General features: G+C 37.5%; 1 protein-coding gene across 8 annotated transcripts in view; it reads left to right on the forward strand.

Moving 5' to 3' along the window:
* Positions 1-17,570, forward strand: part of SCN8A (sodium voltage-gated channel alpha subunit 8) — a 76,484-nt gene that overhangs the window by 27,478 nt on the left and 31,436 nt on the right. For 4 of the 8 annotated variants that reach the window (XM_070934836.1, XM_070934838.1, XM_070934835.1 and 1 more), the window contains exons 7-15: positions 418-481; positions 2,165-2,306; positions 3,202-3,408; positions 5,829-6,116; positions 7,282-7,641; positions 11,230-11,365; positions 11,798-12,036; positions 13,576-13,749; positions 14,878-15,234. In XM_070934836.1, coding sequence (XP_070790937.1) covers positions 418-481; positions 2,165-2,306; positions 3,202-3,408; positions 5,829-6,116; positions 7,282-7,641; positions 11,230-11,365; positions 11,798-12,036; positions 13,576-13,749; positions 14,878-15,234 — 1,967 coding nt within the window. Of the gene's footprint in view, positions 1-417; positions 482-2,164; positions 2,307-3,201; positions 3,409-5,828; positions 6,117-7,281; positions 7,675-11,229; positions 11,366-11,797; positions 12,037-13,575; positions 13,750-14,877; positions 15,235-17,570 lie in introns of all 8 variants that reach the window. The other 4 variants (XM_070934831.1, XM_070934833.1, XM_070934832.1 and 1 more) reach the window with 2 other exon arrangements.

Genomic DNA, 17,570 nt, shown 5'->3' on the forward strand with positions numbered 1-17,570 from the left:
TCAAAATAATTCTTGACACAGAGGGGTCTGAAAAACTAGCACTTTTTAAATTTATTTGGTGTGATTTAAAATCCAAATGTTTTCCAGGCAAATTATGAGAAAATAAAAAGCTAAGAAAAATCAAGGATAAAATATACAGCAAACTCCAAGCAATACTCAGAGGATATCATGCCTCCATTCTCCAATTCCACCCATTTAAATTTGCAGACTGTATCTAATCTCTAGGGTTTAATTCCTAAAATGTACAGGAACAAAAGGATCTTTGCCAGGTGCTAAAAGATAGCAGTATAGGCATCAGGTGGCATCCTTTGTAATATTCAAGTTTAAGAAGCTTTAGCTCAAAAGTGTATTTGGTCTAAATGTCTGTGTTCTTCTTCAACATGCTTATTCTTACGTGTTTTTCTTTATCTCCTCCAGCAAATTTTTACACAATACCTGGGTTTCTTGATCCATTGTTATGTGGTAATAGTTCTGATGCAGGGTAAGTTTTCAGCTCAGTTGAGCTTTCTTCTCTCTTCCCCACAGCCAGTCTTCCCCTACTAATGGGAAAATAAAAGTCAGTATACATAGATTAATCCATATATAGACTTAAATGGATATATTTGTAAAGCAATCTGTCTACCCAGTGCTGAGACACCTTAGGCTATTTGAAAAATTAACCTTGTTTCTTTTTTTTTATGGGAAGCTTATTAATAAACTATCTGAGAACCATGGTGGTGTAGTGGTTAGAATGCAGTATTGCAGGTTAATTCTGCTGACTGCCAGGAGTTCGATCCTGACCGGCTCAAGGTTGACTCATCCTTCCATCCTTCCAAGGTCGATAAAATGAGAACCCAGGTTGTTGGGAGCAATACGCTGACTCTGTAAACTGCTTAGAGCGGGCTGTAAAGCACTATGAAGCGATGTATAAATCTAAGTGCCATTGCTATTGATGTCTGTCACCATTAGCTTTGTAAGGCATGAACTGCACCTTGCTATAGTACAGGATTAGGATTAGAATTGCACTTGTTCTCTTCACCCACATTCATTTGTGACCTCATATCTGAATAGGATGCTCACTCAATCTTAATTACTCATTGTCTTAAATCAAAAGAAATGGAGTACCATAATTGTTGGTAACTACACTGTCATTTTATGTTGCAATCTTTCAGATGGTGGGCCTATGGACAAGAGACATTGCTTAAATGGAATGCTTTGCAGATTAACTCTTTCTTGAATATTTGTGAAATATTGATGCAGAGATGAGCACAGTCCAATTGGTCTTTTATTTTGTTTTTGCGTTAAAGTTGTATATACTTGTTTCTCTGACGTGGCAAATTGGTACAGAAGGAATTAAGATTGCCACGACCAATCAGTATATACTGTACATGTCAGCCTTTTGAAATTGACCAGATCAGGTTTCACAAGAGTTTTTTTCCTTAGGCTAAAACAAACAGAATTTATTTTAGATTTTTTTTATCCCACCTTTATTATATTTATAAAAAACTCAAGGCAGCAAGTATACTTAATTTATTCCTTCCTTCTCCTATTTTCCCTGCAACAACAACCCTATGAGGTGAGAGATCCAAGTCACCCAGATTATTTCCATCCATAAAGCAGGATTAGAACTCTTAGTCTCCTAGTTTCTAACCTGGTGTCTTAACCACTAGGCCAAATTGGCTTCATGTGGTAAATCTGGTTGTGTTGCTCTTATATTGCAGGGAGTCAGGAGAAATCAGTCTGAGTCTCTTCTTAATATTTTCCCTGTTTCCATTTTGGACACGTCACTATAACCTTCTATGGATAGTTTCTCCAAGGTCATCTCTGTGGTTCCCTACAATATGACTTTTGCATATTTGCCTATAGTATATACAGTACAACCTTTTATTATTTGATTGATTGCAATTGGGTTGAACACCAACATCTGGGACTTATCAAAAACAACCAAAATGGGGGAGGCTGTCCTAGATGAAATCATTCTAATAATGTTGAGTCAATAATAACTCCCAATAGCCATACTGACTGCAAGCCTTTGCCTCACTCCTGTGGTAATATCAATCGGTTTTGCACAAAGCCAATAGTCGAAAGAGGAATTGTGAAAATGATTGTGGTCAATCTTTGCCTTTGGAATTGGATATTTTCTATGCTCCCAAATCTGAAACATCTCCTTCCATCTTGTCTGCAGCCAATGCCCGGAAGGATACACATGTATGAAAGCAGGGAGGAATCCAAACTATGGATATACCAGTTTTGATACTTTTAGTTGGGCCTTCCTGGCCTTATTTCGCCTCATGACTCAGGACTTTTGGGAAAACTTGTATCAGTTAGTAAGTATGTCTATCCATGATCATGTTTCTTACCTTAAAATAGGGATGGGCAATGTTTTAATGGCTGGAGCTGAGTGTTCAGAGCCTGCAATAGTTAGATTTACAATGTAAAGAAGGTGGAAGCCAGAACAGTCTGTTTTTTCTCTATTGCAGGAAGTGATGTTTCGGAATTTTCTTGGCTCTGTTTTGGGATTTGGATAGAAATAAATCCAAGTTTGCACTCTAGGTTTAGAGGTTCTTCTCTCAAAATGTGCCATTTTTCCAGCAGGATTTGCTCCTAGGATCAGGAGCTCAGGGGTTTATACACCTCTGTCCTGCTTTGCCCTGTCCTGCCCTATGTGTCATTTACAGTTTGAAGAATGTGAGGCTGATGGATGCTTGACAAAAGCAACTTCTAATGCTTGAAATGTTAACATTAAATGGTAGCATTAAACATTACTTGGCATCAGCCAAATGTTAGTGAAGAGGACACTTACTGTTATTAGGTACAAAATAATGTTCATACTAGACCTATGTGATGATTTGACTTGAATTAGCTGCTGCAAAACTTCAGCTGTGGTAGAGAGAGGTATAGAAACATATACAGTGGCTGTTTCATTCTGAAAAAAGATCAGTTTTGGTGGGTAGAGATCATGAATGGTTTTTCCCAACAGAAAAGTCGGTGAGAAATGAAGCTCCTAGCCACAGTGGCCAGTCTTCTATTGAAGCAGGACAGCAGAATGCTTCAGAGAAGGAACAGGATCTTAGAAGTCACTTGTAGACAAAGCAAAGAAGTTAATTCCAAGTACCAGGGATACTAGAGATATGCAATGAGGAAGAGGCAGTGCACCATAAATTCTTCTTTTACTTGATGGTGCAGTCAGGAAATCTTACAATTGCCCTCCCTTCTTTACAGACATTGCGAGCAGCAGGAAAAACCTACATGATCTTTTTTGTCCTCGTTATTTTTGTTGGATCATTCTACTTGGTGAACTTGATTTTGGCTGTAGTGGCTATGGCTTATGAAGAACAAAACCAGGCTACATTGGAAGAGGCAGAGCAGAAGGAAGCAGAATTCAAGGCCATGTTGGAACAACTTAAAAAGCAACAGGAGGAAGCCCAGGTTTGTTTCTTTCTTTCTTCTACCCCATTGTATAAACAAGCGGTGTTAACTATCAATACCCAATTTTTGTTTCCATCTAAAACCTACGCAAATATTTTGAACCATTTATTTCCACCCATTATTTAAATATACTTGTTCTTTCTTGCCTCTAATCCAAATAATAGGGAAAGTTGCCTGTACAGGTAGTCCTCATTTTACGACCGCAACTGAGCCAAGAATTTCTGTTGCTAAGTGAGTCATTTGTTAAATGAGTTTTTCCCCATTTTACGATCTTTCTTGCCACAGTTGTTAAGTGAATCACTGCAGCTGTTAAGTTAGTAACAGTGAATATGGCTTCCCCATTGACTTTGTCAGAAGGTGGCAAAAGGTGACCCTGGAGCACGGCAGCCTGTCAAAAATATGAGACAGGTGCTAAGCATCTGGATTTTGATCACATGACCATGGGGATGCTGTGGCAGTCATAAGTGTGAAAAATGGTCATGTCACTTTTTTCAGTGCCTTTGTTACTTCAAACGGTCACTAACCAAACTGTTGTAAATTGAGGACTATCTGTAATCCTAATAATACAGAAAGTTGATGCTGAAGCATTAGTCTTACTAATGCAGAATTGGAAGTTGGAGAGTATTCAGTTCGTAGTCGGAATCTGATTAAACACAGTGATCTCGTTCACATGACATGCTGTGCAAAAATTTGGTTAGGAAAGATGGCCTGAACCTAGACTGTGACTGAAATTAAGGCAAAGAGTCTTGACCACCATCTGAATTATGGCCTGCAAAAGTAAACTATTTCTGTAGTAGTATATCTGTTGCTTTGCTTTTCACAAGCCCCATCCTACTGATGGCACCACACTAAAGAACTGCTGGAAATTCCTAAGGAAAAAAATTAGAATAGTTACTAGGCGCCTCCATGAGGAAATTAGGAAATGTGCCCAGAAACAGAGAAGAGACCGCCAAAAGGTGCATTGTGAGGTAAATGTCTTCAACCAATCAAAACCACTGATGTAATTTGTCAGGCATATCCACCTGTTGTGCATGAGGGCATGCAGGGGTCATTTCCTTTGTCATTCTAGCCCAGTGATGGAGAACCTATGACACATGTGTCAGAGATGACACACCTTAACATTTTGGGTGAATACCAGTGTTCATCAACAACTATTCTTAAAAGAAGGGAGTGTACTTTTGTGCAGCCTCTAGACTCTCTAGAAATGAATTTGTTTTACTCCTGTTTTATTTTTGTAATTATTTGACATTTCTTTATACAGTACATAGCACACATGACTGGACTGTATTGTTTAAAATAAATGAATTTTTTTTTCCTCTTTTATTCAGGGTTTGTGTATGACAGGCAGGCCAAATCAAGTTATGGGTTTTTGATACACAGAGCCTAAAGGGTTTGCCATCACTGCTCTAAACCCAAGTGTGAGCTCTACAGAATAGAAATAAAGTTTTGAATATGTTCCTACCCACCTTTGTGTAATTATTAGTTAATTCACACCATCCAGCTTTGGGCTGGGCCAACACTATAGGGCTTATAGAAGATCTAGACCAGAAGTCACCAACTGGTGGTCCGTGGACCACTGGTGGTCTGTGAGAAAATTTTGGTGGTCCGCAGAAAAATTATTTGCATTTTTATATTGCACTAAATACTTTTTATCTTTTAAAAAAAATCATATTAGTGGTCCATGGGATTTAAAATTATGAATTCAGTGTCCCTGAGGTCTGAAAGGTTGGTGACCCCTGATCTAGACTTTATCTGAAAAGCCTCTGACTCTGATCAAGCCACCATACGCCTGTATTCTTGTTGTGAAGGAATGGTTATCCACACATCACATGATTGGTTAGTCAGAAGGGAAGGTGACATAAAATTGCTGTCAACTAAATAATCTGTGGTGTGTCCTATATAGAAGTTAGCATTATGTGTGAACACACTCAAGGTTTAAAGATTGGAAAGTGTTTTCTCCCAAATTCAGATAGGCCCAAAGCCTATTTGCATTAGGTAAATCACTGTGAACTTTGTCAGTTGTGAGATTGTCTGAAAAGACCTCTTGGTGGCTAGACTGAAAGGGACAATCCCTGAGAAAAAATATGGAAGGTAGCTTCTATCTTGCAGAAAAGATTTCCACCACCACCACCCCCGCCTCTACAGAAATTCCTTTTCACCCATAATTCATGCCTGGTGACCTCACTTAATTTCAGCATTATAATTTATGATGATAGGAACATTATTTCGTTGTTGTATTACTATAGTTAGAAAACTAGAAAGAGACATGATTTTTGCTGATCTACTGAATATACCACGTATCTACCAGCAAATTCACTCTCCTGGATGCCTACTCCTTGCTTGATCCTTTGTTAGTCTATCACTTTCCTGTCCTTTAGAACTTCATTTTTTAACATCTCCACATTTCTCTTTTTTCGAAGGCTGCAGCCATGGCTACCTCAGCAGGGACCGTGTCTGAAGATGGTGCAGAAGAAGATGGTGGGGGAAGGATGTCCCACACCTCTTCTGAGTTCTCCAAGCTCAGCTCTAAGAGTGCCAAAGAGAGACGAAACAGAAGGAAAAAGCGGAAGCAAAAGGAGCTCTCGGAAGGAGAGGAGAAGGGAGATCTTGAGAAAGTATTTAAGTCTGAATCAGAAGATGGAATGAGGAGGAAGGTCTTCCGCTTGCCAGACAACAGGCTTGGCCGGAAACTCTCCATTATGAACCAGGTAAAGTCTCAGTTCCCTAAGCAAAATTTCCACATCTGAACTTCTTATTGTGCCAAGGCTGGGTGAGAGAAGGATGGACTGGATTCTTTATCCATCTTTTCAGATAGCAGTGCAACATGTTCCCCTTTTATAATCAGTGTTTTAATTTGACTCTGTGCATGCAGCAATCCTTGACACAATGAAGGCCTTGCTTCTGTTCAGTGGTGAAATCCAAATTTTTTTACTACCGGTTCTGTAGGCGTGGCTTGGTGGGCATGGTGTGGCTTGGTGGGCATGGCTTGGTGGGCGTGGCAGGGGAAGGATACTGCAAAATCCCCATTCCCTCCCCACTCCTGGGGGAAGGATACTGCAAAATCTCCATTCCCACCCCACTCTGGGGCCAGCCAGAGGTGGTATTTGCCAGTTCTCTGAACAGCTCAAAATATCCGCTACCGGTTCTCCAGAACCTGTCAGAACCTGCTGGATTTCACCCCTGCTTTGGTTTTTTCTCCACTTTGCTTAAGCTTTGCAGCTACTACAGGTAGTCCTCGACTTACAACAGTTCATTTAGTGAGCATTTGAATTTACAATGGCACTGAAAAAAAGTGATTTATGACAATTTTTCACATGATCGTTGTGCATCTCCATGGTCATGTGATCAATATTCAGACACTTGGCAACTGACTCATATTTACGACTGTTGCAGTGTCCTCGGGGGGGGTCATGTGATCCCCTTTTGCAACCTTCTGACAAGCAAAGTCAATGGGGAAGCCATATTCTCTTAACAACTGTTTTACCAACTTAACTGCAGTAATTCACTTAACAACTGTGGCAAGAAAGGCTGTAAAATAGGGCAAAATTCACTTAACAACTATCACTTAACAACAGAAATTTTGGGCTCAATTGTGGTCATAAACCGAGGACTACCTGTAATCTGACAAATTCAAGTAGTAAATGGGAACAAGAGAGGAATGAAATGTAAATTATGTATTTGATTTGAAATAATTGCCCAATTGCTTGACCAAAGACCAACAGTATATTTGTGAGGTATTTTCATGAAGAATTTATTTCCTTTCCAACTTTTTTTTTTATCCACGATGTCATTTCCTTCAGTAGTGGTACTTTATGGATTCTTCCCTCTGTTGCACAGTTCCAATTTTGTCTTCTTGTTTGTTTTCTCTTTCAGTCACTGCTCAGCATTCCAGGATCTCCCTATCTCTCTCGACACAACAGCAAAAGCAGCATTTTCAGCTTCAAGAGAGGGTTCCGGGATCCTGGGTCAGAGAATGAATTTGCCGATGATGAGCACAGCACAGTGGAAGAGAGCGAGGGCAGGAGGGACTCACTCTTCATCCCAATCCGAGGCTACGACAGGAAAAGCAGCTACAGCGGTTACAGTGGTTATAGCCAAGGAAGCCGGTCATCACGCATTTTTCCCAGCATTCGTCGGAACGTGAAGCGGAATAGCACTGTGGACTGTAATGGTGTGGTCTCCCTGATCGGTGGCCCAACCTCCAACATCCCCAGCGGGCGTCTTCTGCCTGAGGTGAAAATAGATAAGGCAGCTACTGATGACAGTGTAAGGAAGTCAGTGAGTAGATAGTCTAGGCATGGCGGTCTGCCGTTCTTTTTGCTTTCCTGTATGCCGCCAAATGGATCCCTGATGGAATGACTAGAAATTGGTTTGACATATGATCGTCTGAACCCTCTTTCCAAATTATTCTGCTTTTAATCCTTATTTTTCCTTCTACCTATTCCCATTTCCTTCTACCTCTTCCTTCGGACTTCTAAGAAAATAATGGCTTGGAAGATATTTTTTTTAAAGGAATATAATACTGATAAATATGCTATTTGTTACATCAAAAATGTGAAATTATCTAAAAAATACCTAGAAAAACATCTGGGTATGAATGAGGTAAAGGAGATATTTTTAAATCCCACATGTATAAATAGAATTAATTCTGTGTAATGTTTTCCTCACAAATTATTTATTTACTTTTTCAAGCAGCTTTAGTTCGTAGTTTAAAAAGCAAGAGGATTGAAATAAAATGTAATGCAGGACCCTATACTGTATACAGGTAGTCCTCGCTTAATGACCTGTTGCTTAACAACCATGTAAAGTTTCAGCAGACACACACACCCCAAACAAAATTAGCTATGACCCAATTTTGAAGTTCTGATAGTTATGCACACACATGCACACATACACAAGCACAAACACATGGTCACACAATCACATTTTGGGTGCTTAGTAACCAGCTTGCATGTATGGCTGTTTGCAGCATTCCTTGATCATATGACCACAATTTTCAATGGGATTTTTTTTGCCAGTTTCTAGTATTTACTTCTGATTTCCGGCAAAAAGAAAAAGTATATTGGATTTGCTTTTTTGACCACCTCAAAAAAGGTTATCAGATCATGTGATAACCCACTTAATGACTTCAATGGCTCAGTTATGGTGATAAGTTGAGGATGTACGTATGTATATGTATGTTGCTGGTTAAAGCTTGCACCATAATTAACTTTTAGCTATACAGGCTACAGATATTCTGAGTTGGGTTGTGAGATGGGGGGAGGGGCAGAGACTTCCCTTCACTGTTCTGTAATCTATAAACAATGGCATTATTTCCAAATGTTCAAGGTACTGAGAAAAAAGATGATTTTCTCATAGTGAAAATAAAGAGACTACAGGTTGCTCTTCACTCATAATACGTCAGGCTGAATCCCAGTGATGAGACAGTAAGATCCAACTGAGTTTAATCCTTTATTTGCATGCACCTAATGGACAGAATCTTGCCAAACTAAAGTTATAACCTTCTATCCTACTAGATACAATTTGAGAGATTCTAGGGTGAGGTTACCTTGAACTTCTTTCCCCCTTCCCCCATCCAGCTCAGAACTATGCAGTCTCTTAATCTGGGCCACTTTCTGGGACAGCTCTGAGTTTGCAAAACACACCCCCTTTGCTGCTGCAGGTGCACATTCCATCACCTAATAGTAGCTCTTGTAATTTAGAACACTGTAGAACCTCCTTTAAAAGATGATCAACAGAGTTTTTTCTAGGACACAAAATTATGTTGGCTATTAAAAAGAAAGAAAGCTTTGCCTAAGATAGCTGGGTTAAAAAGAAAAAATGCAAAATTTTCAAATTAAAAAAAGTTGTTATTTATTGTCTTTCATTCTTAATTAAAAGACACACGTTCCTTTGTGGATAGAAATAGACTTAGTAAGAATTTGGAACATATTTATATTAACAAAAGTGGAATGGGGAAATATTAGGAGGTTTCTTTATTTCATGTATGTTTCTGCAATTTCCCATACATATAATAAAATATAGAACAGGGGCGTCAAACTCAAGCCCCGGGGGCTGGATCCAGCCTGCAGGGTACTTAAATCAGGCCCATGGGCCACCTGAAAACAGCGAAGGACCAGCCCCCTGTTTTCGTTGGCAGAGGGTTGCAGGAGGCCGTGGCAGCAGAAAATGGAGCTCGGGAGCCCATTTTCACTGGCAGAGTGCTTGGACCACCACAGGTGCCCCCAACATGAATGATGTTGAGATGGCCATGCCCACCCTGGCCACGCCCACCTTGGTCCCCAGAGGTCAAACACAACCCTGATGCAGTCCTCAATGAAATAGAGTTTGACACCCCTGATATAGAAGATTAAAATACACCCACGAAATTACAACACATTGACATATATATTTAAAAATAAAAAAGAGTAAAGGAGAAAGAAAATATCAGATACATCCATCACCTGCACACAGCAATCTTTATTGGTATAAACATATAAACATTTAATACAAATTTATATTATTTGTATTAAATGTTTATACCATTGATATAGGGTTTATTATCCCTATATCAATGGTATAAATACCATTATAATATCCAGATGTAATTTAGGCTGACAAAAGGCATATGAGTCGGGAGTCCCAACTAGAAAAGTGAAAGAAGGGGATTTATTTTGTTGCCTAAGACAACTTTTCCAATCAGGATCCTCTCTCACTTTCTTAAAGCTTCCAATTTATACTAAAGTAAAGTGAAAACTTCACCAGTGGCAGAAGAAACACTAAGAAAAAGTTATTTTGTCTTTGGCTGATGTGCATAACGTCAGTCTTGCTTCTTGTCTGTGAACTCCAAGCTCTTTTTTTCCAAAACACACCCAAAAAATGAAATCCCAAATGTTTTTAATTCTTGCAAGCAAAATTAAATTATTTCTCCCTGAGAATGTTTGAAGCCTTTCCTAATTAATTTCAGTTTAGTTCCTACCCTTTTCCCTAGTTAGCATGTTAGTATACTGTGTTGTTTTAGAATTTATTTCTCTAACAGCATGCAAAAATTACAAGTTGCTAACAACAGCATGATGCATGGAAAAACATATATTGCTATGTTACATACCAGTTTCCTGATATTTTCCTTGCACAGAGACTTCCCAAGCAGCGCCTTTGTTCAACTAATCTCTACATATGAGAAACCGTTTAGGGAATATTGAATATTCACCAAATAAACAGTGGATTCCAAACAGCAACATATGTATTGTAGACCCCAAGCAACAGATAATGAATTTGTTTGTCTTAAAGCAATAATGAATCAAATTATGTGTAATACAATATCGTTGTGTTTGCCTCTAATTCCCAAAGAAGTATGGAAGGAACCAGTCAAAATTAAGTTGCTACTAGAATCAACCATAGACAAACACAAACAATATAATACTCTATGTTTCTATTTATACCTACTTAATTTTCTTTAATTTCATAGATACAAAACTGTACTCTAAATAATGATCTAGGGATATTTAGGATTAAGCTAGGTGTGCACAATTTGAAAAATTCTTCTATTTTTTTTTTTTTGTTAGCTGCTGATTCTGAATTTGACTAGAACTAAAGAGGAATATTGTTTAACCTTTCCTCGTGGATACTTTTTATGATCCAAGTTTTCCCATTAATTGATTTTATTCTTGCAGGGGAAAAGATTTCCCTGCAGCAAGAAAAGAAACAGGAGGATAATTTTGACAGTGGAAGCAACATCTATATAATCCAGATCTGATAAAGGAGTAGAAAACAAATTCTATCTTTTCGGGGAAAAGCCTCTTTAAAGAGTAACATTTTAAAGAACATTAATGAATTTTGCAGGCAACCACAGAAGTAGAGATTAAGAAGAAAGCCACTGGGTCACTTCTGGTGTCAATGGATCAACTGAATGCTTCATATGGAAGAAAGGATCGAACCAATAGTATAATGACAGTCATAACAAATACCCTTGTAGAAGGTATGTGTAATAGGAATGTGTCCATTTCAACGAGTTCATATGGTCACTATATTTCTAAAGATTATTCCCTTTTCTGTTACTTAATCAACCAGAGCAAAACATCATGATAAATACAAGAACATTAAAAGTATGCAGGATTTCTGAAGTCACAAAGTTCAACTGACATCCAAGTCTCAGTTTATATGCATTCTTTGATTTATTGGGCATATGTATTTTGTGCCCCATTTTTAACATGTTCATTGTTATACATATTTTGATTTTTTTTTAATATCCAAAAAGAATAAATCTATAAATCTGAATTAGGGGTAGCAGAGCCAGCAAATCAAGAATGAGTTAGTTCTGCCATTAAGTTTCTTTGAATAGTTTGAATTTTTGAATAAACTATGTGTTCATTAATGTTAACTTGGTTTTCATTTTGTTGTTATGATATAGAACTGGAAGAATCCCAAAGAAAATGTCCCCCTTGCTGGTACAAATTTGCTAACACCTTCCTCATTTGGGAGTGCCACCCACACTGGGTGAAGTTAAAAGAGATTGTCAACCTGATTGTCATGGATCCTTTTGTGGATTTAGCCATTACTATCTGTATTGTTCTAAATACTCTTTTCATGGCAATGGAACATCATCCCATGACCCCAACATTTGAGCATGTCTTGTCTGTAGGAAATCTGGTAAGCTGTTTTTGTGCTAAAAGTTTCCCAGGGGCAGGTGGAATGATTAAGAACAGTATTTATTTATTAGATTTTATTACTTTATAAGTAATTCAAGGTGGCAAAGATACTAATACTCCTTCTTACCCCTATTTTTCCCACAACAACAGCCATGTGAAGTGGGTTGGACTGAGAGAGATTAACTGGCCCAATCTGTCTTTCATGTCTAAAATGGGACTCGGTCTTCTGGTTTGTTTGTTTGTTTGTTTGTTTGTTTGTCAAGCATATATAATAGGTAAAAAGTATAAACATAATTTGAATATATGAAAAGAGTAAGAGTAAAAGGGAATATTAGCACAGGGACAGTAGGCATGCTGGTGCATTTATGCACGCCCCTTACAGACCTCTTGGGAATGGGGTGAGGTCAACAGTAGACAGTTTAAGGTTAAAGTTTGGGGAATTTGGGGAAGAAATCACAGAGTCAGGTAGGGCATTCCCGGCATTGACCACTCTTTTATTGAAGTCATATTTTCTGCAATTGAGTTTGGAGCAGTTTACCTTGAGTTTGTATCTATTGTGTGCTCATGTATTGTTGTGGTTGAAGCTGAAGTAGTCATTGACAGGTAGGACATAGTGGCAGATAATTTTATGTACTACACTTAGGTCAGACCCAAGTCAGCGTAGTTCTAAGTTGTCTAAGCCCAAAATATGAAGTCTGGTGGCATAAGGTGTTTTATTGTGGGTAGAGGAATGGAAGACTCATAAAATATCTCTGGATTCTCTCAATTGTATTTATGTCCGATATGCAGTGCAGATTCGAGACAGATGAGCTGAATTCAACCACCACCACCACAAATCCAGGATACCTGATTACTATTTTGTAATTGTAGAAGAGTGATTGAATTATTCACAGCCTCTTCATCAGATTAGAAAGCTATATTTTGTTAGACAAATTCAGAAAATTAAGGTATGTGTGGTTCCACAAAACTCATTTCATACTATTGCCACAGGGCTATTTTGGGACCATCACAGTTTTAAATGAGATCATTGTGCAATTTTTAAATACTCATCAAATCAGATAGAGAAAGGCCAGGATTGTACTTATTTCATTTTTTAATATATGAGATGACCACAGGATTTCTTCCAGTTTGTTTTGTTTTGACAGCACATTTATAGCAAAATCATTTACAGCTTTTTGGTGAAGAGGGTTCATCCTGCTTCTGGAATAATCCTGCATGATTTTTTTAAAAAAACCAATGTCCCCAGTATGGCTGTTTATTTTACTTTTATTTCATTTTACTGTTGAGAGATGGTCAAATATCCACTGTGCTTCTCTTCTTCATCCCACAATGGGATTTCTTTGGAAGACTAAAACCTCAAGTTGGCTCCCGGGAGAATTCTTGACGGATTTCCTCTATGTTTCTTATGGTGAAACAAGCATTCAAATTCTAGAAAAAATAATTGTCTTGTTATCAAACTGCAGCTAGGGATTTTTTTTTTCTTCCCTTCGAAGTTGACAAACCTACTTTAATTCGGTTTAAATGTATTTTTTCTTTTCAGGTTTTTACTGGAATTTTTACAGCTGAAATGTTCCTGAAGCTGATAGCAATGGATCCCTACTACTATTTTCAAGAAGGGTGGAACATTTTTGATGGATTTATTGTCTCACTCAGTTTACTAGAACTGATGCTCGCAGATGTGGAGGGGCTTTCTGTGCTGCGATCTTTCCGATTGGTATTCCTTATTTATTTTACACATTGAACATTGGCTGTAATGTATGTTTATCTGGATATAAACATAAGAAACTGCTGTTAGGTTCCATTCAAACAAATTACTACGTGCTAATGATGTTGAGAAATTGAAATTTGTTAAATTGCTTTAATTCACAACCAAAAAAAGTTTCTTGAGGGGGGCGGTCTCTGTGATTTCTGTCTATGATTTCTGTAATTATATTGCTCCATTTCAAATCTTCCATAGATGAATGAAACAAACATGGTTTCTTTTAATGGTGCCCACTTTCCAACTGATGTCTTTTTCATCCAGTGGAATAATGGAGAAATACATAATTGTTATGATTCTCCCTAACCAGTGCAGGTCTTTAGATAGTACAGCAACAATACTGAAGAGTCCCCAAACCGTGTGTCTCCATCTTTTATATCAAGTGTATCTGATCTTTCTCAAGTAGCGCCTTTGGGAATGATCTGAGGGCCACTATAAATATTCATGCAATTGAAACTAATAGTAAAGGAGTGTCCATCGGAGAAAATTCTATCTATTATGCAGAGAATAGGAGCAGAGTAGTTAAGCGAAGTGGAAAGAAACAATGTGGTGAAAAACCAGATTGTCTCTTGAGTGTTGTTGTTGTAATTATTAGCATTATGTACATTTCAGAAGGATACCGTTAGTTAAAAAGAATCACAATGAACTGAATTAATTGACAGAAAAAATATTTTTACAGCCTGTTAAATTGCTTTCATAGTGTTATATGGTAATAGGTAATATATAGAAGCATATTCCTGGAAGAGTAAAGATATTCCCACTCCTTAAGGCCAAATGGATCTCAAGACTGGATTAAAGAATACTCTCAAATTGCAATTATGTTTTCAAGTTTGGCATGATGTACAATGATGATTGACTGAAAGGCTTAGTGATAAGCCTTTCCAGCTGAAAAGTCATAGTTATAATTCTTTTATCTCTAGGGGTGTCCTGTCCAGTGTTTAATTAATGACAGCCAGTTGACCTCTCTTGAAACTGATTTCTCTGTTTCTATAAGTATTGTTTTATTGGTTTCTCCATGTGTGCCCCATCTCACCCACCCACCCACTTTAATTAAGTATGTATGTTTTCTCCTTCATCTTGCAGCTGAGAGTCTTCAAACTGGCAAAATCCTGGCCAACTCTGAACATGCTGATAAAAATCATTGGTAATTCAGTGGGTGCCTTGGGGAACCTGACCTTGGTGCTGGCCATCATTGTTTTCATATTTGCTGTAGTGGGGATGCAGCTTTTTGGCAAGAACTACAAGGAATGTGTCTGCAAAATCAACCCTGACTGTGTACTTCCACGATGGCATATGCATGACTTCTTCCACTCTTTCCTTATCGTCTTCCGTGTACTATGTGGAGAATGGATTGAAACTATGTGGGACTGTATGGAAGTGGCAGGACAGGCAATGTGCCTTATTGTCTTCATGATGGTGATGGTCATTGGAAATTTGGTGGTCAGTAAATATCTATGGTTCTTTTTAAGTGGGAAGTGAATGGCTATCTTGTAATAATCCAATCTGTTGTTCAGGTAGAAGACTAGGGGTTCTATGTAATGGGACTGAGCTACTCATGTAGGCATTCGTTTCTCACGAGTAGCATCATTCTGGGATATTGTGAGAAATTTAAATTACAGCTCCTATATTAACCACCACCCCCAAAAAAAAAGCTTCTAAAGAAGGCTTCCAAAGAGAAGACCTATCATGATATTTGAGTCCTTACTGCCCATGAATGCTAAATCCAATGTTGAATCTGAACTAGCAAGAGGTTTTGGGTAATAATGGATTTAGCAATGTTGCGCGCGCGTGTGTGTGTGTGTGTGTGTGTGTGTGTGTGTGTGTGTGTGTGATATTACTTAATGAAATGGTATGGAATTGCAGGACATTAGAGCAGAAAAACCTTCTTGTGTTATTTATGTCAAACAGAATGCTGGTCCCATAGTATGCTTCATATTTTTGTATGTTCCATAACACTGGTCCCATAGTATGATTAATATTTTTAAAATATGAATGTTGGAAAGTGTTCCATCTTTTCAAACTGCATACAACTTTTTTAATGTTCATATCTTTTTAGCAAATGAACATTTTACTAGTCTACATGTTTTATTCTTCCCCTCCAAGCTGTACAAATTTATTCCTGTATTAAATGTCTTAATTAAGACAGCTCATTCACAAACAATGTGAAAGCATTCACATTCTCTAGAGTTATTTTTCAGGAAAGATGACAAAAAGTATTGGGGGCTTGAGATCTAATTTTCACATAAAAACTCATTTTATCTGGCTAATTTTCAGTTACTTGTTTTATCTTTTCTCTTGAATTCGTGTTTGCCTTTTTTATTTTTTTACAAAAGCTTCTTTAAGAAGAGCAGTATCTAAAAATGATAGAAATGGGTGCCATTGAGAATAAACTAATAAGTTTAGATTGACTGACTGACTAACTGATTATGTTCTATCAAGTAGGTGTTGATTCTTAGCAACCACATAAATAGATTTTCTCCAGGACAATCTGTCCCCAATCTGGTTCTTCAGATCTTCTTATGGTGCCACTGTAATCAAGTCCATTTATCTTCATGTTGGTTGTTCTCTTTTTCTTTTCCCTTCCATCTTTCTCAGAATTTTAAATTTCACAAGACAGCTAAGTCTTTGTATAATATATCCAAAATGTAATTCAAGTCTGGTCATTTGTACCTCAGGGGGAATTCTGGATTTATTTCTTCTATGGTTCATTTGTTTATTTTATTGGCTATCCATGCTGTTATCAGGAGTCTTTTCCAACAGTGAAGTTCCATAAAGTTAAAATTATTTCTACACTGCTTCTAATTTCAAATTTCTATAAGATGTTACAGTAAAAGACATTGTCTACACAATACTGATTTTTGTGGCTAAAGACACATCAGAGCACCTAAGTATCTTTTTGCAAAGCCTTCATTGCTATTCCACTCATGTGGCATACTTCTTGACTAATGATTCCTTTACTGTGGGTAAACGAACTTAAACAGCAGAAGCTATTTGCCATCTTAGTGTCTTCACTATCAGATATAAGGCTGGTTGCTGTACCTTTTGACATTCTTTTCTTCTTTATATTTAGTCTTAATCCTATTTTTGCACACTCTATTAAGACTCCTTTCTTGGGTATAAGGTATCTAAACTGACCCAATTTGTTGGCCAATATGTCATTCTCCAGATTTGCTGGTATAGTGTGGTTAATATCTGTATTGATTGTTCATCTGTTACTTACCTTATTTTTATGGATACAATATCAATTTCTGCAACCTTATGAACTGTATGATTGAAGGACTCGTCTAACTTTATCTGGTGTTAGAGGTTTTTGTAAATAGGGAATATTTTGTAAGATATCTTGGAAGTTGAATATTTGTCCATAGCATCCTATAATGTACTACCACAAAATTGGGACCTCCTTCCAAATTTGGATATTATTTGGAAGACTTTCCTTATTTTTCTTTTTTCTTTTTTTTAAATTTAATTTTTATTTATACATTTTTTCTTAATTTTCTATGTCTGTTAAATCCTTCCTTTGAGATCTTGTATTTTTTTTAATTTGGCTTCTCTTCTTGTCAATTTCCACTGTTTGTTCTGACACCCAGTTTCCTTTCTTCTGTTTCTTCATCTTTGGCAACCTGTGTTCACAGTCATCCTTAACAGCCCATTGGACTTCATTCCACAGTCCTCCTTATTCTGTATCAATGAGGTTCAAGATTCTGATTTGATTGCTGATATTCTCCTTGAGAATTGTGAATAGATGTTCAAGATTATTTTGTGGATATTGGTTGATT

Source organism: Pituophis catenifer, unplaced genomic scaffold, assembly GCF_029215685.1.
Source record: "Pituophis catenifer annectens isolate HBS135680 unplaced genomic scaffold, rPitCat1.0.hap2 SCAF_2, whole genome shotgun sequence".
Classification (NCBI taxonomy): domain Eukaryota; kingdom Metazoa; phylum Chordata; class Lepidosauria; order Squamata; family Colubridae; genus Pituophis; species Pituophis catenifer.